The sequence below is a fragment of the Triticum aestivum genome, chromosome 3A (assembly GCF_018294505.1).
Source record: "Triticum aestivum cultivar Chinese Spring chromosome 3A, IWGSC CS RefSeq v2.1, whole genome shotgun sequence".
NCBI lineage: Eukaryota > Viridiplantae > Streptophyta > Magnoliopsida > Poales > Poaceae > Triticum > Triticum aestivum.
Genome location: NC_057800.1, coordinates 572,208,559 through 572,234,378, shown reverse-complemented (window position 1 = coordinate 572,234,378; position 25,820 = coordinate 572,208,559). Strand labels below are relative to the sequence as shown.

At 44.6% G+C, this 25,820-nt stretch overlaps 2 protein-coding genes and 1 pseudogene across 2 annotated transcripts; 1 reads left to right on the top strand and 2 right to left on the bottom strand.

Moving 5' to 3' along the window:
* The first annotated feature begins 310 nt into the window (after positions 1-310).
* On the top strand, positions 311-2,104 carry LOC123058677 (polyphenol oxidase I, chloroplastic-like; annotated as a pseudogene).
* An 8,924-nt stretch (positions 2,105-11,028) lies between these two features.
* Positions 11,029-14,298, bottom strand: LOC123062288 (pentatricopeptide repeat-containing protein At1g61870, mitochondrial). Its single transcript, XM_044485743.1, has 2 exons — positions 13,035-14,298; positions 11,029-11,307 (listed from the first exon to the last, which is right to left on the bottom strand). The coding sequence occupies exon 1, from the start codon at positions 14,220-14,222 to the stop codon at positions 13,050-13,052; it is 1,173 nt and encodes a 390-aa protein (XP_044341678.1). The 5' UTR covers positions 14,223-14,298; the 3' UTR covers positions 11,029-11,307; positions 13,035-13,049.
* Positions 14,299-17,896: 3,598 nt separating this feature from the next.
* Positions 17,897-19,942, bottom strand: LOC123062287 (probable serine/threonine-protein kinase PBL23). The gene is made up of 5 exons (XM_044485742.1): positions 19,615-19,942; positions 19,341-19,522; positions 19,054-19,243; positions 18,582-18,973; positions 17,897-18,490 (listed from the first exon to the last, which is right to left on the bottom strand). The coding sequence occupies exons 1-5, from the start codon at positions 19,877-19,879 to the stop codon at positions 18,185-18,187; spliced, it is 1,335 nt and encodes a 444-aa protein (XP_044341677.1). The 5' UTR covers positions 19,880-19,942; the 3' UTR covers positions 17,897-18,184.
* Positions 19,943-25,820: the final 5,878 nt, after the last annotated feature.

Genomic DNA, 25,820 nt, shown 5'->3' with positions numbered 1-25,820 from the left:
GGAAAAGGTAGCATGCGTCAGGCATGTGGTACCATGCGTACGACAGAGAGGAAGTAATATACATAGGACCTCCTAACAAAGGAATCTAGAGGACCTCGTATGTAATACGGCAGAAAATACGAGCTATAGAAATGCCCATGGCGGTAGAATCTCATGCATGGCTGACAATGAGTGGGCCTATGCGATTGGACAGCACGCAAGATGAAGGGTGAGGATACAAGTTATGCGCGCAATGTGTTAGGAAAAATCCACTGAGCTTTACATGTCCGTCCTCTGCTGCTCCGAGACAAAGTAGATGTAGGCATAGCCAAACAAAATAGCCGGCGGAACGCCTGTGCGAAGCAACAAGCTGCTAGCACCTGAAGCCATGGCCAATGGACACCGTGCTCCACTCGCGGCCTGCGTCTTTCTCATCTGCGCCTCCGCCGCAGCCACGGTCATCGTCGTCTACACCGCCTTCCTGGTCTCCCTAAACCCATGCACTTACTCTCTGCCCAGAGCGCTCATCACCGTCTCCGGCCTCGACCCGTACATCGTCTCATGCGCAGGCGACGCCGACACCGCCCCACTCTCCGACGGCAGCGGCGGCAAGAAGAAGATTGGCGGTCCTCTCGTGACCAGCCTGCACACGTGCGTCAAGGTGACGCTGCCACCGCACCCGATCCCGCCCTTCTAATGCTGCCCGCCGGCGCCCGCGTCGGAGCCGATCAACTTCACGCTCCCGGACCCGGCGGAGCCGCTGAGGGTCCGGCGGCCGATGCACGCCGTGGGGGCGGAGCACATGGCCAAGTACGAGCGCGCGATAGCTCTGATGAGGGCGCTGCCGCACAGCGACGCGCGCAGCCTCTACCAGCTGGCCAACGTCCACTGCGCCTACTGCACCGGCTCCTACCGCCAGACGGGGGACCCGGAGCTCAACATGCAGATCCACTTCTCGTGGTTCTTCCCGTTCCACCGCGCCTACCTCTACTTCTTCGAGCGCATCGCCGCGAGGCTGCTCGGGGAGCCCGGCTTCGCGCTGCCCTTCTGGGGCTGGGACGTGCCGGAGGGAATGCGGATGCCGGCGGAGTTCGCCAACTCGTCGTCGCCGCTGCACGACCCCGTGCGGAACCCGGCGCACGCGCCGCCTACGGTCGTCAACCTGGACTTCGCGCGCGTCGAGAACAACCTCACTGACGAGCAGCAGATCCAGCAGAACCTCAGGATCATGTACAAGCAGATGATCGGCAATGCGGCCCTGCCGTCCCTCTTCCACGGCCAGCTTTTCCGTGCCGGCCAGTCTGACAGGCCGGGCCCTGGGACAGTGGAAATGACCCCGCACAACACCATGCACACTTGGACCGGCGATCTGGCCTTCCACAACGTGGAGGACATGGGCACCTACTACTCCGCCGGCCGAGACCCGCTCTTCTACCCGCAGCACAGTAACATCGACCGCCTGTGGGAGGCGTGGCGAGATGTCGGCGCCGCCCGCGGTTATCGCGGCCACGTCGACTTCACGGACTCCGACTGGCTCGACTCCTCCTTCCTCTTCTACGACGAGGAGGCCCGCCTGGTGCGGATCACCGTCCGCGACGTGCTCGACATCGACAAGCTCCGGTACAGGTTCGACGGCGTCGGCATGCCGTGGGCCGACGCACGCCCATCTCCTACTCCAAACGTGAACAGAGGTAAAGGCTCGTCGTCGTTGAAGTCCGTCAGGTTCCCGCTATCCCTTGACGCGGCGGTGACCGTGGAGGTAAGACGGCCGCGGGTGCTTCGAAGCCGGCGAGAGAAGGCGGTGCGGGAGGAGGTGCTGGTGGTGGAGGGCATCGAGACCGACGGCACGGAAATGGTCAAGTTCGACGTCTACGTGAACGCCATGGAGTACGAGAAGGTCGAGCCGAGCGGGCGGGAGCTGGCCGGGAGCTACCTGTGCTTGAGTCATCCCAGGATGGATGGCACAGGGAAGGGGACGAGGATAGAAACAAGCATGAGGGTGGCGTTGAACGAGCTCCTGGAAGATTTGGGTGCCGACAGAGACGAGAGTGTGACAGTGACATTGGTGCCTAGACATGGGAAGGTTAAGATCGGAGGCCTGAAAATTGTGTACATGATGGAGTGAGATTTATGTATTTATTTATTTATTTATTTATTGAATGTGTGAGATTTTTGTTTCGAGAAGATGATGGGGTAAGATTACACCACGAACAAGCTGCATACAGAAGTGTAGATTACTGTGCATGCATCCACCGCTTGTCGTTGCTTTGAGATCCATGCTATGTTTTCTGGTTTTCGGTAAAATTGCCTTGTTTGAAAGGATCTTTTTTTTCTTGTTTCGAAGTGTATAGTCATGTTTCATTGTTAGAAGAAATTAATTGATACGTGGTCATCACTACAGACATGAATTTTTGGAACATGGTGCCACGCGAGGATGAAATTTGAGCTGCCCATCTGTGCTATGAGATTAGCACTTAATATAGCGAATTAATGAACACGAAAATGATACAGTGGTTTAATTTGGTGAATACACGTCAGTGATACAAGAAGTACGTGGATTGAGTTATGCCTCAGTCAGTGGTCTGCGATTTAAATGCACATGTGACTGTTGTCAAGGTCTTAAATGTCATCAATTTGTATGGGGCCATGTTCACTTAATGGTGCTGCTCCCTCCCGAGTGTGTGGACGAGAGTTTGGATTAGAGACCTTACATGTTTGCGGCAGATATTTTTTTATGCATGAACAGTAGGGGAAGCCCCTCTACTGTAAATTTCTATTATAAATAAACAAGGGAAAAGTCTGTCCAGAAACTGCATCATTTACAAAGAGGGTTTCAATCTCCGAAGAACAAGAAAACATAAGGAAATTTAAATTTTTATCATGTATAAATAGTAACTCACATCACCCGCAAAAAAAAAGTAACTCACATGACACTGGCATCGAATATTTTAATTAACTTGCTGGGAAAAATTACATTTAAGCGCTTAGAACATTAGCGCTCAACAGAATCAAGAATGGTAAACTACTAAGCTAATTATGTCACCCTAGGTACATCTGAACGTTTGTGCACACGAATGAACCTCAACTTGTGGTGACTAGTGGGAATAGAGGGAGGGAGGGAGGGAGAGGCTACATCTCCATTTTTACAAAGAACTAGCAAGATGTTTTATGAAACATCTTTTGTGATTGACCCATGTGGGAGCAATTCCATGTGTAAGAACTATCGATATTTTTTTTATAAAATATTCAATCCTGCTTCCAAACAAAATTGCATATCTTATGATAGCGATTAGGAGGGTGAAGTGATGGTGCCGGGTGGTGAGGCAACTGAGGTGTTGGGACACGGACGGCGCCGTTGACATGCTTTGCGGAGGTCAGCGTAGGAAAGGATATGCATCAATGGCGTAAGTGATGAGTTATGTGTGGGGGAGATGAGAAAGAGGAGAGATAAGGTGAGGAGGAGTGGGGCGTGATGGTGGTCGGACTGAGCGGAGGCATGGAGATGGACGACGCGAGCAGTGGCCGCCATGCCATATTGTTCCAGAGACTTCCTTTTTTTAATTGCTCAACAATAAGGTTGTGGGAGGTAAAGATGAACGAGGGAAGGCTTTCTCTGCAAATGTGGAGAGGGGTGCGAGTATCTTTTTGCAAAATTGACATAGCTTGCTTCTCATCTATCAAATATAGATTGAACGGTCTATATTGCAGGATGACAGGCACATCATCATCACCAACTCTTTTTTATAAGAGTAGAGATAAGGAGCTTTATATCTCCATGGATGAGTTATAGCTAGCTATGAACATGAACTAGAGAATGAGGATGAACAGAGTCCATGAACTAGAGGAGGATGAGTGAGAGAGGAGCTGCAGGTGGTGCAGGTTGCCCATTAACTTGTAAACAATAGCGTGGAATCAGTGCAGTTAGGCTGGTCGTAATGGTAGTATCATAGCTAGTATCATGCATGCCAACTAGACAATTTTGATGAAGTGTCATAGCATTAAATGAAGAAAGAGATGGTGAAGTATCATATTATGATACCGTATCATAATAAATGTTGTGCTACTTTATGTCATGCATGGCAATAAATAGAATACTACATAATACTAATATATGATACTATGCATTAGGGAGGTACTCCCTCCTTTCCGGTTTATAGGGTTTATCTCAAAATTTTAGTTTTTCCATTTTATAAGGCTCAGTTTGGTTGTTCCCCATCACATGTTCAGACTTCAAGGTGCATTAAATCATTGGATGCAAGTATTAAGAGAAAACTGACCAATGCATACACTTTATGCATGCATGCATTGCAATTAATGCATTCGTAAACATAAATTTTTAAGGAAAACAAGAGCATTAATTGGGTGCTTTTGCAAACTACAAAAAATATTTCACCACTCATTATCTATCTTGGTTGGTGAGATTTTTGAATTGAGCCTTATAAACCGGAAAGGAGGGAGTAGTATCATACACTAGTATCATGTGCATGATACTACTCCATATTACAACCAGCCTTATTGTGTGGTGGGACACACACACACTTATTGACCATGTAACGGGTGAATGATTAATTGCATGTCTGGCTGTTCCATGCAACTGACGTGTGGGACTTGTAGCTGCCCCCTCTGATTTAATATAAAAACTATGCAAACGTTTATATGCGTCGGGGATATCATTATATAAGCTCGCCGTATAATAAGTGCACTAATCACGTGGGAGTGGACGGAGCTGATTTTCTCCTCGCGTGACTGCATGGCCACTCGTGATTTATCGCCATCACTACCTCCTTTCCTATTGCCACTGCCTGAATGAAAGAAATGAATATACAGCTATGGTGCGGAATTTATGCAAAACCCGGCCCATAGTGACCAACATTAAGACAAACCTGTTATAAACCAAACGCAAGCTCCAAATCATCCGTGCATTTCTACTTTAAGAAGAAGCGTGTGGGATTGTCCTATTTCTATGGGATTTTTCAGTATTTAGTATTCCCTCCGTTCACAAATATAAGATGCTCTTACTTTTTTTTGTGAATCGGGGGTATATGGACATGTTCTGGTGCGTTTGTTCACTCATTTTGATCCGCATGTAGTCTATGTGAACGGAGGGAGTACAAAGCATGGTTGCTGATATTGTCTGGAAATCAAGCTTGGTGATAAAAAAAAATGCATACTACCTTTGTATTTTGAACTGCAAAAACATCTTATAGGTGGTACATATGTGGTGATACTTCTGGTTCCAAATGTTTGGTAGTACAAAACATGCTTTGCCGGTATTGTTGACATTTTTCATCATCCGCGTTTGCTGATATCGTTCAAACGAGCAATTTACACGCGTTCTAAAATAGCTGAGAGAGAGAAAGTATGATGATGATGATATATCACAGGTTATATCTTTCATGGTGTTTGTCCTTCACACCAATGGCTTCTTCCAGCTTTGTGTGTGCATAACAGAGGCCACACCGACCAAGATCCTGTGCTGAAAAGGACAAAAGAAGAAGTCCAAATCTCAACTTGTATTAACGGCCATACGAGGCACCACAGTTTCAGCCTGTGGAGAAGAACTGATTCCCCAATTTTTTTCATTTGTTTTATTAGATGAATGGGATGTCTGTCGACTTGTTAGCAGGACTCCACTTGGAAACGGATGGTATCTCAAGTTTGGTAGAATGGTCGCAGTGACCACAAGCATGTTGGAGGACATGCGGTGTGGCTGCTGGTCGATTTGCGAATCGGTACAGTTACTAAGCGAACTTTGCTACAGCTACGGGCAGTTTCTACGAAAAGTGCTTACGGAGATGAGCTAGAGACCTAGGATTCATCATAATTTGGGTTCCACAGCTAACTTTATGGAGAGAAAATCAATGAGATTCAGCCATGCAATCCCGTAACTTGCGTCCGTAGTGGGATTTCTGTAAGTCTAGCATTTTTGTTACTAAGCTCCCAGGAATTTGAGGCTCCTGGTGCATCGAGGCTGGTTTTTACTGCCATGGACCCACCTGTAAGGGAGGTGGAATCCTGGTATTTACGATTAGCGTCCAACTGCAGGCGAACGTGGCGCGCGTAGGATGATTCGTGTGGTACGTGTCGATAGTATGGGTGGATGGTCGGTTGGGCTCGCTGATATTTTCCGCCACCACCCCTCATCCCCATCGCGCACCGTCTTTCCCTTGACAGCGGCGGCTGCTAGGTCCAGAGATGTCGTGTGGAGGCGGTATGGCAGGAGGCGTTCGCGATCTGGTGCGACGAGACCATGTGAAACGCCAAGGACTAGCAGTGCAGCGTACAAACACAGGTATTCTTCGACTTCGATGCTGGAGTACGAGGACTCCTGCCCCGGGAGGACCATCTCGATGACTAGCTGGATTAGATGTGGCGATCTGCTTTCTTCACGGCCTCCCCGTGTTGGTCACTCTGATAGGCGAAGCGCAGATGTGGGAGTCGAAAGCCGGCGCTGTGGCCTAAGCAGACAAAGCATGATGAGCGGCAGGAGAAGCAGCAGCGCCAACGACGCAAGCAGCAACACCGCCAGGATCGCCATCGGCGGCATGGCTTCCCTCTCCCTCAGTCTTTGGCAATGGTGCACGCACCAGCGGCATCTTGCCTGCCCCGCCTCCCAGCTCGCTATTTCTACCACGCCCTCATGCGCATGCCTGCTCGCATTAAGCCTTACAATCGCTGACGGCACGTCTTCCGACCATGTTCCCTGATCTACTGGCCGGCGTTTGGTACTTCCTTTATGTGCATCAGGTTTATTGTACTGATGATTATGTGTTCATTGCTGTGCTTGATTTTGGGTTTGCATAATCCATACCACAGAATTTTTCTTCACATAATGCTTGGGTTAGACCAGATCCTTACTAGTAGGCTCGATGGGAAGCACCAGTAAGGCAGCCTGTGTTCTTGTGTAGTTCCTCACCTCTGTATGATGTACATGAAGAATTGAGAGTAGAGGGGAATCACATTGCTAGAACCTTTTTCCGCTCCGATGATATCACCAGATTGGCATAAGCATGAATGAAGGTTAATTAGTGTATTATTGTGAACTGCTTGAATTCACATTGCAATGGTTACTAGCTGGGAATACTGTATGTGCACAATCATTTTGACCTATGCCCAATGAGTTAAAAATAAAGAGTTAGCCTGCAGATGTAAGTTGCTGAATCTTTTTTGTACATTTCATGCTCATATCTGATAATATTTACCAAGCAAGAATCATTTCCCAGATGTATTTTTTCCTCCCTGTGCTTATTTCTAACAATGTATACATGCTCTGTTATTTAGGGAGGAGATTAGTTGAGGGCTCAGGAGAATACTTTAATTTCCCTACCTTTTACTGTTATTTCTTTTCTTTAGGATGGTTCCCAATTTCAATATTATTTATACATATTAAGCTAAGTTTTATCATGCATTTCGTAATTGATAGCTACAGCAGAAAGGTTAACTATTGATCGTGCATTTTAGGAAGGTTTGCATTTTTTGCATCTTGTTGCTGTTTTTGCATTAGATATGCCCCCTCTAGATATATATACCATTAAGTAAAACTGTGGCAAACAGAAAATGGATGAGATTCCTTTTTCAGATTATGATGAGCAAGAGACCAAGAAAGAGATAGAGAATGCAATATTTTAGTGGGTACTTAACGGACGGTCTTGGAGTAATTAATTGATGAATGGTTGTCAGTTAAAATTTATAACATTTTGTAAAAGCAGTGTAACCTCACTACATTTTTTGTAGCCAGATATAGTTACATTTTAACCTTTACTGAAGTAGGAACAAGTGTCGATCTTGCTATAATATAAATTCTACAGTGTTGTTGATTGTAAGGTTAACTTAAGCGAGATGCACTGGGAAGGCAATCCTCTGATGAACAAACTTGCTGGGGCTTGGGGATTGGGTCAGCAATAATCTGACCCTAAGCTTCTATTTCTATACAGATGCACCAGCTTAAGCTAATTGCTGCACGTATTTTAGATACTTGTGTACACGGGAAAACAAAAGATTTGTGTTCTTGTATGATGGGGTTGATGTGTTATTGTTTTTTCTTCTTCAAATAATGATGTATATCTTTTTTGCCTGAGGATTTCATTATTTTGCTGCCATAGTTAAATGATTATTTAGGTATTATGCAATGAAATGATTTTTAAGCGCTGCAAGTACATTTTGGGCTAACCTAACAACAAGTGATGATGGCAGTAGCCGACTATTTTCTACTACCTGCTTTAGTGATGTTGTATGATATGAGTGATGCAGATACATGTGCTTTTACTAACAAGAAAGTTTGCATTTTGAAATGTGCATGTCATTAGGTTGCTTTTGTTGGACATTGCCATATTAATTGATGCATTCGGTCTAAAAAGAAAGAGAAGCTGGTGTCATCCAGCAGTCCAAGTCAAGAAATCAACAAAGAAAAAATAATATCCCAATGTTCAGTATGGATTGACAATCTTTACAGAGTTACCGCGGCATGCTTGTTTAAGTTATTTATTCCCGGCCGCAGCAACGCGGCTTTTCTTTTACTCCCTCCGTTTCTAAATATCTGTTTTTTTAGAGGTTTCAAATGGTGACTATATACGGAGCAAAATGAGTAAATCTATACTCTAAAATATGTCTATATATATTCGTATGTGGTGACCATTTGAAATCTCTAGAAAGACAAATATTTTGAAACGGAGAGACTAGTAGATGAATGATAAGTCGACACAACCAAGCAGCCTCGGCTTTGCCGCTCTGGACACAAGCAACCACCGTGACGTTGTAAATTTCTCAAAATGCTGGTCGATGGCCTCTTTTATTCCCACGATTATCAAAATGTAGGAACAGAAAAAGCATAGGCTTTGGAGTGGCATGTCATGCTGACCCCTACAAGTAAACCACAGGAACTTGGAGCAATGAGTGCTTTCATGCCGGGAAAAAACAAAGAAAATGTACAAAGAGGTTTGAGTGGATGGAAATTTTCTTTCAAAACAGGGTGCAAAACCCCCAACAATTGCAATCCTACGAATCAAACAGCCTGTGTAGGAAGAATTCCCAAGGATACAAATTCTCCAAGATTTCTATGAAGTTCCTTTGAGTCAGAGGGATCCTCCAACAGAGAAGATTGAAAACAAGGAGATTTCTGAACTGCGTTAATCAGACTGGTTGTAATGGGAAGTATCATATACTAGTATCATGTATATGATATTATTGTATGATACTATCTCCGTAATGTATAGTATTATATATTAGTATTATGTAGTACTCTATTTATTGACATGCATGACACAAAGTAGCATATCATTTATTATGATACGGTATCATGATATGATACTCCACCATTTCTTTCTTCATTTAATGCTACGACACCTCATCAAAATTGCCTAGTCGATATGCATGATACTAGCTATGATACTACCATTACAACCAGCCTAAGAGTATGATTCCTTTTTGGCGAAGAAAGGTCGGGAGAAGTGCATGAGTTAATGCAACTGCATTAACCAGATTATGATTCCTTTTTGGGAAAGAATTTATGGTGAGGTCAGAAAAGTGCACGAGTTAGAACAAATACAATAGAGCTGAGTCAGCGAGCTATAAGAAATAAATTAGTATATTTTTACTTAGTTGGAAGAAAGAGAAAAGGAGAGAGAAGGTAAGCGGGTTTTTCGTGAAGAGCCAGCTCTAGCACGTGCTGCTCCTAGGTACTTTGTGAGAACGAAAAATGGGCCACATAATAAAAAAGTAGTACACTCTTTTGATCTACTATTGTATATGTTAGTTATGGCACTGGCTTATAGCCAACAGCTGGCTATATTATTAACCATGCTCTTAATGAAATCACGTCAACTGGAATGAAGAGATAGGAATGACATTTATTTGCAACTGAACACCTGTGAATTTCTGTCCACGCAGGCAAATGGTTTTAGATTTCTGGCTAGGTAACCTAAGTATTTTCGGCTATTTGTTGTATTTTCTGAAACAGTCTGTGCATGACAGTAATTGTTGCTTTTAGCTTGGAAGGCATCATAAGGATTCTTGGATGCTGATGTCTGATCACCCTCTTCACTTTCGTGTGAGGTTTTCTGTCAAATTCTGGACCATGTACGGAGACAAGTTATGTAGATCTCATTATATCCAGCGAGGGCGCTACCTACTTAGACGCATCCAGTGAGGGCGCTGCCTACTTAGATGTATGGTTCCGAAAATGACAAATGAAAAGAAATGAGGTATGGAAAACTTTAAGACACAATCTGATAAGATAAGCAATTAGGATGCAAAAATAAAATAGTATGTCGCACAATGTCACAGGGTTTGGTTGACTAGTTGATCCTTGCAACTCTAAAATCGGTTCGTCCATACCCCGTCAACAACCTAAAACTTTTAGAGGAAAAAAATTGAGCTACCAGTCAAAGATAATTAGAGGTGCCATGGTGAAAACAAGTCCTATCTGGCACATTGCTAGCATCCAGGAAAAAAAAACGGTCACAAATTCTGGATAACGAGCTAAAGCTGTGACAAATACTACCAGCAAACCTCAATTCTTCACTAGAGTTCAAAGTCATCTATCCGTTAAGAACATTTTCGTGATAAGGAATGCATGATCTCATGGATTAGAACCTAAGTATCAAATCTATTTATCTAATTTTAGTACACTTGTAATAAACTTATTTAGGTCCTAGACTGAATAATGTAAGTTGTTTGTAAGAATATTCTTTGAGGTGTACAATGTTTACATTCTAGCTTTCTTTTGCTTTTCCAGGAGACAGCAGCAAAGCACCCTGCTAAACACAGTTATACAGGGGTATTCCGCCTTCAATCCAAGAAAGTAGTACTACACAACATGCATGTGGCCCTGCTGCATTAGTAACCTACTGACATGAATCAGCAGAAATCACAGAATCATGCAGACTGCTTGCCCTCTTCACTTTCGTGCGAGTTCTGGACCATGTATAGACAAGCTATGCAGATCACACTGTATCCATTGTGGGATACCCACTTAAGGTATGGTTATTATTATCTCCTACACCTTATAAATAAATTAAGCTATAACTTGCATGAGCATACTAAAGAACAGAGTATCCAGAAAGTATCGGACAGGTGCCTTACCTCAAAGGTCATGGTTTTGACAACCGCCTCAACAATTCTTTGACGGGAGATATTTTATAACAGCAACTGGAACTAGCATATTCTAATAGAAAAATTACATCTTAAACAAAGCTCCATGTGCTTAGAACAGTCCATCAAATGTAATTGCAGTTCCCAACTGCTAACCACATTTTCGGCACGCAAGAACAAACACTTTGAGAAGGGACGTTCAGCGACAAACTTCAATTTGAATCACTGACCAGTCTTCATCTGGAAAGCAAAATAAATTATGCAATGTGCATTAATATCCCATCTCTATACGAAGCCACATAAAATGAATGTAATGAATTTTATGCTAGTGATACATGATGATCAAGTTTTTCAACTGGAACAGGGGCTTGAAATGAAGCATACTTTTATAGATTTGATGTTTACTGAAAGGAAGTAGAATTGTCAGGTCATATGCTCGTACTGTTATAAATGTTAGTATAAAATCAAGATGCTTGCAACCAGAATTTTACATGCTCAGATTCACAACTTTGCTCTTAAGGTTTATTTAGAACATTTTCAAAGTCCCTGAGTTAAGACTCCTGAATTAACCTAACTTAATTAATCCGGCTAAAAATCTCTAAGCCACCGGCCATCAGCAATAATAATAGGCATTCTCAAGAAAAAGTAAGGAGAGAATCAGAAGAGACGATTCTTGTGCTGTTTGCCTATTCGGAATACATTACTTGCAACTTTTATGCACTGACCTTTTGTAAGGTGAGACAGTGGTTCACAACAATTCTTCTGGACTAGAAAACTAGTTCAAATGGGATGACGCCATTGATATGTTTAATTTAGCACAAAAAGATTACAAGATGACATACAAATGTTACAAATTGTACTACTCGGTCACTGTACAAACAATTCCATTCAATGGCGGAGATCGTCACCAAAGTAATGACCTCAAATCTCCACTTGAAAAACTATGTGGGTTCTCAAATAACTAGTAGTAGTTTGACTCGGGTCAAGTACCCACTGCTCAAGATGTGCATTCAATATTGTCAGGAGTTTCTCTGCAGTCTCGACATTTCTGTCAACATTCTCTTATGCTACCAGTTATGAAAGAAAATATGAAACTCTAAATCTAAATCGTCTGCCTGGTGTGCCTCTAACTTCCTATTAGTTATGTACTCCCTCCGTCCCAAAATTACTAAACCAGCGACACTTATTTTGGGACGGAGGGAGTACTAAACCAGCGATACTTATTTTGGGACGGAGGGAGTATGATTTAATACCTCCGAGGGGAATAAAATCTACCTCACGCTCTATAATCTAATTAATTTTCCACAGTTATTACAAGTACTACTTAAACAGTTCCAATTTCTTAAAAGCAGTGCCGATCTACTATAGAGTGCATCCTTTTCCTTACAAATTTGAAAATCATGATCAGCTGTCCGGATAAATGAAGCACCCCCATTCCTTTCAGATCCTATACTAACATACATCAAACTAATGAATACAAGGTTCTTGCTAATATACACAACTATTGTGCCAGTCATATATATTCTTATAGACATGGATATGCTAACTGACAACAATTTTGTAAATCCTATATTACTATGACCTTTTGCAAGCAATCTATGTTACTGAAAAGTAACATATTATGTCCTATAGAGGACTGAAACACTGGAACGCAGAAAAAACAGCTCTAAGATGCAGTTCATTCTGGACTCGAACCAAGAGGAACAGATACTGAAGTGAAACGGAAAAACATCTCAGTTGCAGAGCCTCATGGTGTAGATTAAGGTCCTACAGAAGGACACTACTTTACCATAAGTTGAACTGCAACATCTTCAGGATATAGAACAGCTTGTATAATGCATATTGTAATATTGCAGGTTTATGACATGTGAAATGGCAAATTTAATAAGCAACATACTCAGACATCAGTATTCTCAAATTGCAGCTGTGTAATTGTTTCTAAGAACACTTTAGTAGGAAAACAATACCTGTGAGTGGTGATTCTATTGAGGCAATGCCGCCTCTACCTCTTTCCACCCTTCATCCCTGTCCGGGAATTTCTCCTTCATCTTCTCAATGATCCCCTTTGCCTCATCGATTCGCGAGCTCCCAGCAAGCCCATTCACAAGCATCTTCATGGTCGAGAAGCAGGGTACCCAGTTCCTAGGTATTATCTCATTGTATACACCAAGGGCAGTATCAAAATCGCCAGCCTTGCAAAGGTGAAAAATGACAGTAAAATAGAAGCCACTATCCCCAACAAGCCCCTTCTTTCCCATCTCCTTGTACAGCCGCTTCGCTTCCTCCAAATCCCCTTCCTTACAGAATCCATAAATCAAATGGTTATAAGTAACCCAGTTTGGCTTCGTCCCTTTCTTGGCCATCTCACTCAGTAATGCCTTGGCATCACCATTCCGGCCAAGCTTGCACAGCCCCTGGACCCTTGCATTGTACACTTGCAGTGACTCGCCACAACCGTGCTTCTTCATGAGCTTAATCACCTTCTCTACATCATCAAAGCGCTCCTCCTTGTAAAACCCAGCAATCGCGGCAGTAAATGTGGTGGCAGTGGGCTTCACGCCCTGCTTGCACATTTCATCGAACACCGAGTAGAAGGACCTTGTGGTGCCGGACTCGGAGAAGGATTTTATAATGGAGTTGAATGTCTCGGCGTTGGGCTTGACGCGGTGGGCGTCCGGGAAGGTCTGGAAGATGCGAGCGGCCTCGGTGTGGTTGCCGGCGACGATGCAGGCGAAGAGGAGGGCGTTGAGGGAGCGGGTGGAGGGGGATGACTGGAAGGTGGAGATGGCGTCGGGGAGGAGGCCGGCCTGGCCAAAGAGCACGATGGCGTGGTGGGCGTGGTGGGGGATGAGAAGAGAGGACGTGAGGTCTCGGAGGGAGTCCGGGGCGGTGGAGAGCCTCGAGGTGGCGAGGGAGAGAGCAACACGGTCGAGGTGGGTCTTCGGGGAGAGTGCGGCGGCGCGGCAGATGGAGAGGATCTGGTCGGGGGGCGGCGGCGGGGAGGACTTGAGGAGGGAGATGGCGAGGCGGGTCTTCTGCCGCGAGGTGAGCGGGGTGGTCGGGGAGGAAGGGTTGAGGATGGAGGCCGGGGTCGGAGGCGTGGCGGTGGCCGTGGCGAGGCGGCGGCGCAGGAAGAGGCGGACGGCGGCGGCCATGGCGGCGGCTGGGTTTAGGGTTTACGAGTGGGAACGATCGACACTCTGACTGAGAACGAGAAAGCTTTCTTTCAGTTCGCTTGTAAGTGGCCCCGATATGTCAGCCCCTGGTAGCAAATTTCCCCTTTTCTCGCAGTATAGGCGCCGGCCGACCGGCCAGGATCCAGAACGGGGCCGTGACAAGCCGTTTGATCTGGGTTACCGTAGCCGTCGGATTCTCCCTCGATTCATCTTCTTGCTCACCAACACGTACAGAAAAAAATCCTCTCATGTCGGCTAGTCGCCACCACTGACTGCATGCTTCTCCTCCAAGGTGCATCCCTTGCGAGGCACGACGGCCACGTTCATCGGTGTTGACGGCCTCGGCAGCACCAGCGTCGTAGAACCCTCTCGCCTGCCACCATCGCTTGCAGCTCGCGAACATTGTTCATAGTTTGCGCACCAAGCCGTTGCATCACCTGACGTCCGTTGATGTAGCCGTCGTCACCCGCCATTTCTAGCAAGTCTTCCCCGCATGCATTTTTCGCAACATCGACCGACTCACCCTACGGCATCCCGACGACTCCCCTGTGGTCCCGGTTCCAACTCGTTGTGTTCGTCGTTGCAGCATTTGAGGCGTGCGGTTATAGCTCGCCATGACCACTGTTGTAGCTCGTCGTGGTCACGTTTCAAGCAAAAAAAGCCATCGTTGCCACGCTCGTAGCGACCACCACTGGCGAGCTCGCACCATGACCCTTCGCCGGCTGCAGCACCAGAGAACTCTAGGGCCTCAACATTGGCACTGCCAGTTCAAGGCCACTACTTGAGCCCTACAAATATTCACATACAATCATTATTTTCCAAAGTGCATCTAGGTCTTTAATGTTTGTTTTGGTATTGATGACATTAAATTGTAGGGATTGATACATTAATCGAGTGAATAGACAGATTTTAGTCTCTTATGCAAGTGGTGTCGATGATCGCCGTCCTCCAAAATAAAAAAGACCCAAGACAAGTGCTTTTAAGAAGAGTAAAGTGTAGCTTTTCTTTTCAATCTTGTGTTATGGGGATCCCACACTATTGAAGGGGATCAAATGTAGCAGAGTATTTTCTCAAGTCAACCATCGCTTGAATTCTCACATATCCGCCGAATAGTCCAAAGATAGACAGCCACAAGAAACCCTAGGTCAAAGGTAGTCAAGTGGTAAATTTCAGTCGGGCCGACTTTGCATGCCAATTCTGGTTAGACAACATGGGTTTGTATCTTTGCCCTCACTCGGGGGTGATTCAATAGTCGAACAAGCATAAGACTGTTCGGTTGCAATGGGCCTTGGGGTATTCCCGACATGACAAGTGCTGGACTATTCAGGTGCGCTTAGCCTCATGAAGTCGTGGTGCATAATTTGTATGCCCTTGATGTTTGTCTGTGTGGCTGCCTACTGGATCGACTGCCGCTTCTGGCTAGACATTGCAGCTGGATTCTTCGAGCACTTCCAAGCCAGATTGTCCATTCATGTAATTCTGTTTAAACATGCTAATTCTTCACATACTACATAAGTCACCTACCCTTTGGGAGGTAGGTTGACCACTCCATTCCAAAACATTCTAGATTTGAGAAGAACCCTCCTGACACTCTCCCACCCTAAAATGTTTGATTCCTTGAGTTTAAGGTATTTGAGAGAGGAGCACCCTAGCCAAGATTCAACCTCCATCTCTCTCTCCACCAACCGATTTCTTGATTTGAGCAAGTATCAAGCTTTCCTCCTTCAATCTTGTTACTCTTGGAGATTGGAGAATCCTAGGCGGTAGGAGGCATCGACGAGGATTCAAGCTGTGATTTAGCCCATCGTTTGTAAAGATTTGGAGGCCGCCCCAAGTTCTACCATGAGTGATTGAGAATTGTCTTTGTGGTTATATCTCAAGGAGAATAATGTGAGCCATTGGTGTAGAAAGCCTTTGTTTGGTTTCCCGCCTCTCCAACGATGACTAGGTCTCCTCCAAGGAAGTGAATATCTAGATACATCTTTGTATTTCCATGTCTTTGGTTTTCTCTTACCAGAGCTCGTTCACTTAGTGCATTACTTTGAACCATTAACCTTGCAAGCTTCATGTAGGCTATCACACCATTATATTATGCAAAGACCGAATTTGGTAAGAAAAAGGTTAGATTTTGTAGTGACTTATCCACCCCTCTAGGTCCATCTAGATCATTTTACATGCATCCACCTCTCATGTAGTGGCTTCGCACTGGGGCCCCGTTGCATCATATATCGTTTCGCTGTCAACCTCGCTTTCCCATCCTCCTTCCCTCCATCACCCTTCCTTGCTCCCCTCCACCCGTCCAGAGGTCTTTCGTGACCTCTTTTGTCCATCCCGAGTTTTTTCTATCATGGGCTCCACTGGGAAGCGACAAGAAGGTAGAGGCGAGGCCTTGTCGCAAGCACTAGCGGACTAGATAGAGAAAAATGAAGAAAGAAAGAAAGGAAAACTATTGGTGATCCTACGTGTCATTGTGTTGTAAAAGAATATAGATATTACTGCAAATGAGGGCATATTTTGTGGATTGTCGAAGTAGAGGAGCCCTCAAATAGCTTTTTGAAGGGTTATTTCACAGAATATTGTTCATGGGGGTTGTGAGGACTATTATGGGAGATGCTCTGATGTTTTTTTCTTTTGAAAAAAAATCAGTTTAAATACTTAACATGTTGCAACATTACAAAATTAAAAATCCAAACTTGAAATGTAGCAAGAGAAATTAGAAATAACAAATTCAATACTAGCTGCAGAAATTGACCGAATTCATGGCCAAATTTGACTAGCTACTGTATGTATCTAGAAAAAGGTTTATCTTGTATATTTATAAAGTTGTGCTTGAGATTGGATTTAAAAATCTTGCAACGTAGTATATATATGTGTTGTGTCCATATATATATGAATGACTTTTTTCAGAACTTCACAAACTTGTAAAATAACTAATGGAAGTGGGCACCACGAGTTCCTATGCGATTGATGTGATCTTGATGGTGATGGTAGCTAGCGGAGGCGCGGTCAGATGCATGCGGCAAACGTCATAGTGATGAGCCGTCTGTCATGAGCTAGCGATGGTCTTCAGAGTTGTGCTAAATTCTCGCTCTTATGAAATACTTTCTCCGTTTCAAAATAAGTGTTGTGGTTATTTTGGAAGTGAGGGAGTATGTAAATTTCAGTTGCTTTCAAATAGGAAAGAAAAGACAATATTAACAATACATTATCCCCACCCAACAAAAATGAACATTACTTATTATTCCGTCCCAAAATAGTGTGTATCACATTTTTTAAGTCGACATATGTAAACTTTGACGGAGATTTTAGAGAAAATTATCAATATCTAGATTGCAAAATCAACGAATCAAATACTGTTATTAGATTCACAATGAAATATATGGTATGATATATAATGTGTATTGTGGGTCGGATAATTTCTCTCCGTAAACTTGGTCAAAGTTTTTGAAGCTTGACTCTCTTGAGACCAATGCTCTCTATATTATTCGACGAGAGACTAGAATTGGAAGTCTTTTCATTATTCAATCACGGTTCATCGCACCCAATAATTATTTGCAACTTCGATCACCTTTTGTTTTTGAGTACGTTCTACTAGAGTTATCAATTCCACAAATCCTTGGCGGGATATATTTTAGATTACATGCAGACCAGAATGATGGAAAATGGTAATGTTTGCATGTTGATCTAGAAGCTAATAATGAAGGTGGCAGTCCTTGGAACAGCTCAGGAATAGACGGCTCAGCTCTTGGCTTTTGCTGCTGGAATTTGAGGCCTTGACTAACAAATCAGCATCATCAGTCAAGATGATTCGTTGCTGCTCTTACATCCTGCCTATGTGGTGTACGGTACACAAGAAATGTGAGGGGGGCAGAGATATAGTTCTGCTGCATCTCCTCCTTTATGCATCTCTTATATTATATTATATTCTATGGTCGTCTGGCTCATCGCTGCTTCATGTCATCATCGGCTTTGATCTCAGAAACCATGTCCTTTTTGCGAGGAGTGCTGCAGTCCCCGCCCTTCGCCTGAGCAGCTTCCCGGTCTCGTTGAGGATAGTACTTCTGTTCAGCGAGGAAGGTGAGCGCGTCCACGACGTCGCCGATCTTGGGCCTCTTGCTGGGATCCTCCTGCATGCACATGGAGGCGATGGCGAGCGCCTGGTACAGCCCCTTCACCGGGAAGTCCTTCCCCAGCAACGGATCCGCCAGCCTCACGAACATTTTCCTGTCCCTGATCAGAGGCGCCGCCTGAATACAGAGGTGGTCTCGAGCTTGTAATTAGTAATATTTGCATTGGATTAAACGTTCGATTGGAGTGAGTATATGCTTAGTTGCTTACCCAGTGGATGAGAACCTGCTCCTCCGTGGGCTTGGTGGGGTCGATGGCCCGCCTGCCGGTGATGAGCTCGAGCAGCACGACGCCGAAGCTGTAGATGTCGGACATCTTGGTGAGCTTGCCGGTCATGGCGTACTCGGGGGCGCAGTAGCCGTAGGTGCCCATCACCCTGGTGCTGACGTGGCTCTCGTCGCCGAGGGGGCCGAGCTTGGCGAGCCCGAAGTCGGAGAGCTTGGAGTTGAAGTCCTTGTCCAGGAGGATGTTGGAGGCCTTGAGGTCCCGGTAGATGACCGGCGGGTTGGCCACCTCGTGCAGGTACTCGATGCCCTTGGCCGCGCCCACCGCGATCCTCATCCGCGTCTGCCAGGGGAGCGCCTTGGCGTTCTCCGGGAGATCTGCGCCATTGATCGACTCGATCGATCAGCCAAGCCGACGACAAGGAAGGAATCGACCTCGAACGCATGCAACAGCTTACCTAGGAGATGATCCTCCAGCGAGCCGTTGGGCATGTACTCGTAGACGAGGATCCGCTGGTCGAGGTCGGTGCTGTAGCCGATCAGATTCACGAGGTTGGGGTGGCTCAGGAGGCTCAGCATCAGCACCTCCACCAGGAACTCGCGGTTCCCCTGGAACCCTTCCTTGTCGAGCCGCTTCACGGCGATATCCTACGTGACAAAGATAATACTCATCCAAGTTACATGAGAAGGGAAAATGATGATACAATCTGCTGCAGACTATTGATCGGCTTGTTGCAGTAGTCACCTCCTTGGTGTCCTTGAAGTGCCCCTTGTACACCATCCCGAAGCCGCCCTCGCCCACAAGGTTATCGCAGCTGAAGTTGTTGGTCGCCGCGGACAACTCACGGAAGGTGAGCACTCTACTGGGGATGTTATGGTTGGTGATCCGCAGGATCTCCTCGGCCGCGTACATGTGGCTGGTAACGTCTGCAGCACGCATGCGCATGTTGCAGTACGTCAAATATCGGCATCAAACCAATCGGCAGCCTAGTGTAAAATCCTAGTGTCATTTTGGTTACCTGACTTGGCCGAGATGTTGTTGACGAGGTCGGCGATGGCCTCGCACTCGGCGCGCCTGGTGAGCTCGGTGAGGCTGACGCAGGGGACGCAGCCGAACTTCTTGCTGGACTTCTTCTTCCTCCAGAAGCGCTTCTTCCTCGACCGCTTGTGCTTGCTGGGCGTCAATGGTTGTTCCTTGCCGCGCACACCACACGGAGATGAAGAGCCGCCGCCGAGGAGCATCTTGCTGTTACATTTCCTCACGGCGGACGACAACAACCCCATAGCAGATCGACGCGAGAGTGGCCGAGGACACCCTCGTACCGATCTGCGGGGTCCGGTTGGACGATTCGTTGGGATATATACTTGAACAGCCATGCGCACAAGGATCTGTGGACGGGAATGCTAAAGCTTATTTTGTACTTGAACAGCCATGCGCACAAGGATCTGTGGACGGGAATGCTAAAGCTTATTTTGTCCTAGGGAGGCGAGGACCCAAATTTGGCAAAGTGTGCGCTCTTGGTTCCGGTTCCTGCCACGGCGTCAGCTTTAGCACCAGGAATAGGGAGAGGACGCATGGTGACCTACCGCTGAGGCCCAGTCTGGGACGACCAAGGACATTCTAGGGACCCCTCAAAAACAGAAGGAAATTCTAAGGCCAACAAATGTTTTCCATTCTTTTGATAATTTTTCACTACATGTTGCATTTCCATTTGCCTAATACCTAATCCTGGCAATTACATGGAAATTTGTATAACTTTTTTCGTGAGAAAACCTCCCCGTGTTCCAATTAAATGGTGCACAAAGTTGATTCTTTTTTTGAACAATTTGGCACTCCTTGTCTTGTGATCTTTATCCACATTTGTTATATTCTTAGGAGATTATGTTCTTAAATCCCCTCACAAGAATATCCGGCCTCATATGCGTACCAATCCCACCCTGAGGAGCAAATGCGCAATGACGCCAAGGAGCTGGTTTGGACAACAAAAGCATCGACATGCGCCGAAATGTTCGATTGTTTTGCCATTTAAAACTAGTGCCTCAGATTGTGCAATCAAGGGTATCTCGAGACAAATATGCATATTTCACTAGAATCTTGTTGAACACACATGAATTTAATTGTAAGAACCTAGATTCACTAATGCCGAACAGGGCAGTATCACCGGTTTGTAAGGGCCTTTAGTACCGGTTCTGCACGAACCGTCACTAAAGGGCCACCACGTGGCACGTGTTAGGGCCGTGGGCGGGGAGACCTTTAGTACCGGTTCGTAACACAAACCGGTACTAAAGATTGGGGGTGTTTTGGTTTTATTTTTATTTTTCCTTTAATTTTGTGTTTTTTATTTAATTTAGAGATTGTTTTTACATTATAATGAGTTGTTAAATCACTAGGTGAAAGTACCGCGGATTAGTGGATATATATATGCATGGATCGTTCTAAGATATCATCGAGTTCAACAAGGTCATGAGATTATAAGCGTTCATAAGACCACAAAAGCACAAATCACTTTGAGAATAAGTTCAGGACGAAGACATGAGAGGACAAGTACTAATTAAGAGCATGAACTAGCTAATCACTCCTGCTGCTCTCTCTCAGGTAAAATAGCATAGAACATGTGTAGAAATCCCGATTCATTATATTGAAGCATGCAGATGAACCTGTCTCCTAATCATGCGATGCGCTTCTGTTTGCTGCCCCCTAGTACTTCTGTGCGATCATTCACAATTTTGGTCCAGTCTTTCACTATTAAGCATTCCTCGGTTTTAGAAATCCTGAATGCACTCATGTGCGTTGTAGGATGTCTTGGCCGCAAGCGAACGATTGACATGAGACCTTTAGTCTCGATCCACTGAGGCACAACTATCATCGGAAGTCCCTGTAGAAGAACATCGTATAGTAATATACTTAGCAATGAAGTTTAGTTTAAAAAATAATTATGCAAAAGATGCAATGAGGACAAATAGTAAAAAACTTACCATCATGCTTAAATAGATGTGACCGTAGTTCAATATGAACACTATTGGTCGCACGTTTTGAGTACTAAGATTTTCAAATTAAGGACATCATCAAGATCCTCAAGCCATGAAACATAATGACTTATCTCTTCGCAGTTTAGTTCAACCCCGGGATAGTGGACGATCCTGTCTACGAAGCGTCGGACATGTTTGCTTGAATGGAAATAAGATGTCAATAAAAAATAGTTGTCAACTATTTTTTAATAAACAATATCAAAGACATAAATATGGTTGAGAAACTCACATAATGGTAGAACTGGAGACGTCTGCACATCGACCCAAATGTCTCTATTACCTTCAATATCATCTTCCGACGAATATCAAAGGTGATAACCATATCAGGCTCAAATGCATAAGTCTTGCATAGTGTTTGCCGAGTTTTGCATTCAAAATGGGTGTAGGTGTCTTCATTGTATAATTTGACGTCCAAGGTATAACCATGCTCGGTCTTCAACTAAACTCTCTTTACCTCCGTAATTTTGTTAGGACTGAAATCTATCTTATCCAAGACAAAAATTCTTACATGACAAGGGATACGCTAGTAGAATAGTGAAAATTTAAAATTATAAGTTAAAGCAAATGAAGGATAAGTCATGCTTAATTACAGGAAAAGACTTGTCGTTGTGACTTATTGTATCCACTTCGAAGGTCTCATCCAGCTTGATGCTGAAGTGCCTATCATCAACTAGGAAATTTTTGTCGCACAGGCCGCTTTCGTCTTCACAGTATTTGCACATAACGAAATCGTTTTCGTTGTCAGACGATATTTCCTACGTTCATAGTTGAAACATTAATTGATAAACACTTACTAGCTAGCTAGTTCTATTAATTCAAATAATTAATTCAATTAGCTAGTTCTATTAATTCAACTAATTCAACTAACCACTTACTAAAAATAAACTAGTTCTATTAATTTTCTTACTAAAAATAAAGTAGCTAGTTCTATATATAGTAAAATTTTAATTAGATGATCAAATCTCATATACCTAAATTTAATATATCTAATTCATCTAACATTTGACATTAATATATCTAATTCATCTATAACTAAAAGTATAAAAAACTAACTCATCTAACATTAATATTTAGCTAATTCATCTAACATTAGACATTAATATCTAACATATATTTCTATCTAATTCATCTAACATTTGACATTAATATCTAACATTCATATATATATATATATATATATAATCATCTAACAATTGACATTAATCTAACATTTATATAAATTAAAAGTATAAAAAACTAAAAAACAGAAAAAATCATTAAGAAAAATATGTCTCTGTTTGTGTGTGTGTGTGTGTGTGTACATGTGTGTGTGTGAGGCCGCCGGCGGCGCGCGGCAGGGGGCCGGGGTGGTCGATCTTACAGCGCGGGGCGACGGCCGGCGATGCGAGGAACGGGGGCAGCGACGGGCTGGGGCGGCGACGGGGACGGGCCGGGGCGGCGACGTTACGGCCGGCCGGGGATGGGCGCGCGGGGGCCGCTGGCAACAAGGGCGGGGACAGGCGCGCGCGGCGACGAGGGCAGGGACGGGCGCGCGCGATGGGGGCGGCGACGGGGACGGGCCGGCGCGCGCGACGGGGGCGGCGACGACGACGATGGGCGCGACGAAGCAGAACAGAAACTAACTGCAATTTTCGGAAGTGTTGTATATATAGGACGGACCTTTAGTACCGATTGGAGCCACCAACCGGTACTAAAGATCAAATTTGGCCAGGTCAAGCGGCAGGAAGCGACCCCCTTTAGTACCAGATCGTGGCTCAACCCGGTACTAAAGACACCCCCTTTAGTACCGGTTGGAGCCACGAACCGGTACTAAAGTGGGTGCGCTCCCATTCCGCGATGCACAAAGTTTAGTCCCACCTCGCCGGACGAAGGGTGATAACCCACAAGTATAGGGATCAATTGTAGCCTCTTTCGATAAGTAAGAGTGTCAAACCCAACGAGGAGCTAAAGGTAGAACAAATATTCCCTCAAGTTCTACCGACCACCGATACAACTCTATGCATGCTTAACGTTCGCTTTACCTAGAACAAGTATGAAACTAGAAGTACTGTGTAGGTGTTGTTGGATAGGTTTGCAAGATAATAAATAGCGCATAAATAAAAAGTAGGGGTTGTTTAGATGAAGACACAACTAAGTTAGTTTTAGTAGATAGCTTTTTGTCACGAGAAAGTTATTTGTCCCTAGGCAATCGATAACTAGACTGGTAATCACTATTGCAATTTTATTTGAGGGAGAGGCATAAGCTAACATACTTTCTTTTCTTGGATCATATGCAATTATGATTGGAACTCTAGCAAGCATCCGCAACAACTAAAGATCATTAAGGTAAAACCCAACCATAGCATTATAAGGCATCAAATCCTCTTTATTCCCATACGCAAACAACCTACTTACTCGGGTATGTGTTTCTATCACTCACGCCACCTACCATAAACAAATCATGAACATATTGCAAACCCTACAGCGGGGATCCCTCACACTCGCGCGACACGGAGAGCACCATAGGACAACACCAATAATAAAACATGCAACTCAAACCAATCACGATCATCAATTAACCCATAGGACAAACGGATCTACTCAAACATCATAGGATAGCCATACATCATTGGGAAATAATATATAGCGTTGAATACCATGTTTAAGTAGAGATTGCAGCGGGTAAAAGAGGGGTTACCCTGCTGCATAGAGGGGAGAAGAGTTGGTGATGATGGCGGTGAAGTTGTTGGTGTAGATTGCGGTGATGATTATGGCCCCGGCGGCGTTCCGGCGCCACCGGAAGAGAGGGGGAGAGTCTCCCCCTTCTTATTCTTATTCCTTGACCTTCTCCCTCGATGGGAGAAGGGTTTCCGCTCTGGTACATGGCCTCCATGGCATGGGAGGGGCGAGAGCCCCTTCGAGATTGGATCTGTCTCTCGGTCTCTCTCTGTTTCTGTGTTCCAGATTCTGCCCTTTCACTGTTTCTTAAATTCCCGGAGATCCATAACTCCGATTGGGCTAAATTTTGGACATGATTTTTATCCGGATATTAGATTTCTTGCAGCGAAAGAAGGGCACCAACCGCCTTACAGGGTGGCCACGAGGGCCCAGGGCGCGCCTCCCTGCCTCCTGCCCCCCTCGGGCATCGTCTCGCGTTGATTCTTCTTCCCAAAAATCACATATATTCCAAAAAAATCTCCGTTAGTTTTTATCCGTTTGGACTCCGTTTGATATGGATTTTCTGCGAAACAAAAAACATGCAACAAACATGAACTGGCACTGGGCACCAGATCAAGATGTTAGTCCCAAAAATAGTATAAAAAGTTGCCAAAAGTATATGAAAGTTGTATGATATTGGCATGGAACAATAAAAAATTATAGATACGACGAAAACGTATCAAAGGGCAGCCGCACTGGTTTATAAACCCAGCCGCGGCTGCTCCTTCGAGCTCCTCTCTAAAGCAGGCTTTTGGGCCTAACTTTGGCGCACTACCCTGTGAGCCTGCTGGGCCTTATGGGCCTGCATATCCACGCCCAAGGCCAAGCAGGCCCACTGGGCAGCGCCCAATTTTTTTATGTAGTTTTGTTTCCTTTTTGCTTTATTTATTTTCTTCTATTTATTTCTGAGTAGTTTTTTGTTGTACTTAGAGTTTCTTTATGAATATTTTTGCTTTAGGTATGATAACCCACAAGTATAGGGGATCAATTGTAGCCTCTTTTGATAAGTAAGAGTGTCAAACCCAACGAGGAGCTAAAGTTAGAACAAATATTCCCTCAAGTTCTATCGACCACCGATACAACTCTATGCACGCTTAATGTTCGCTTTACCTAGAACAAGTATGAAACTAGAAGTACTTTGTAGGTGTAACGGATAGGTTTGCAATAATATAAAGAGCACATAAATAAAAACTAGGGGCTGTTTTAGGTAAAGAAGCAATAAAATTAGTATAGCGAGTGTGGAAAAGTGGTGGTAGGAGTTGCGAAATTGTCCCTAAGCAATTGACTACTTTACTAGACCGATAGCAAGTTTTATGTGGGAGAGGCCACTGCTACCATGTCATCCCTGACTTGGAATTCTATGCACTTATGGCTGGAACTATTAGCAAGCATCCGCAACTACTAACGTCCATTAAGGTAAAACCCAACCATAGCATTAAGATATATTGGTCCCCCTTCAATCCTGTATGCATCAATTTCTATGCTAGGTTGAAGCTTC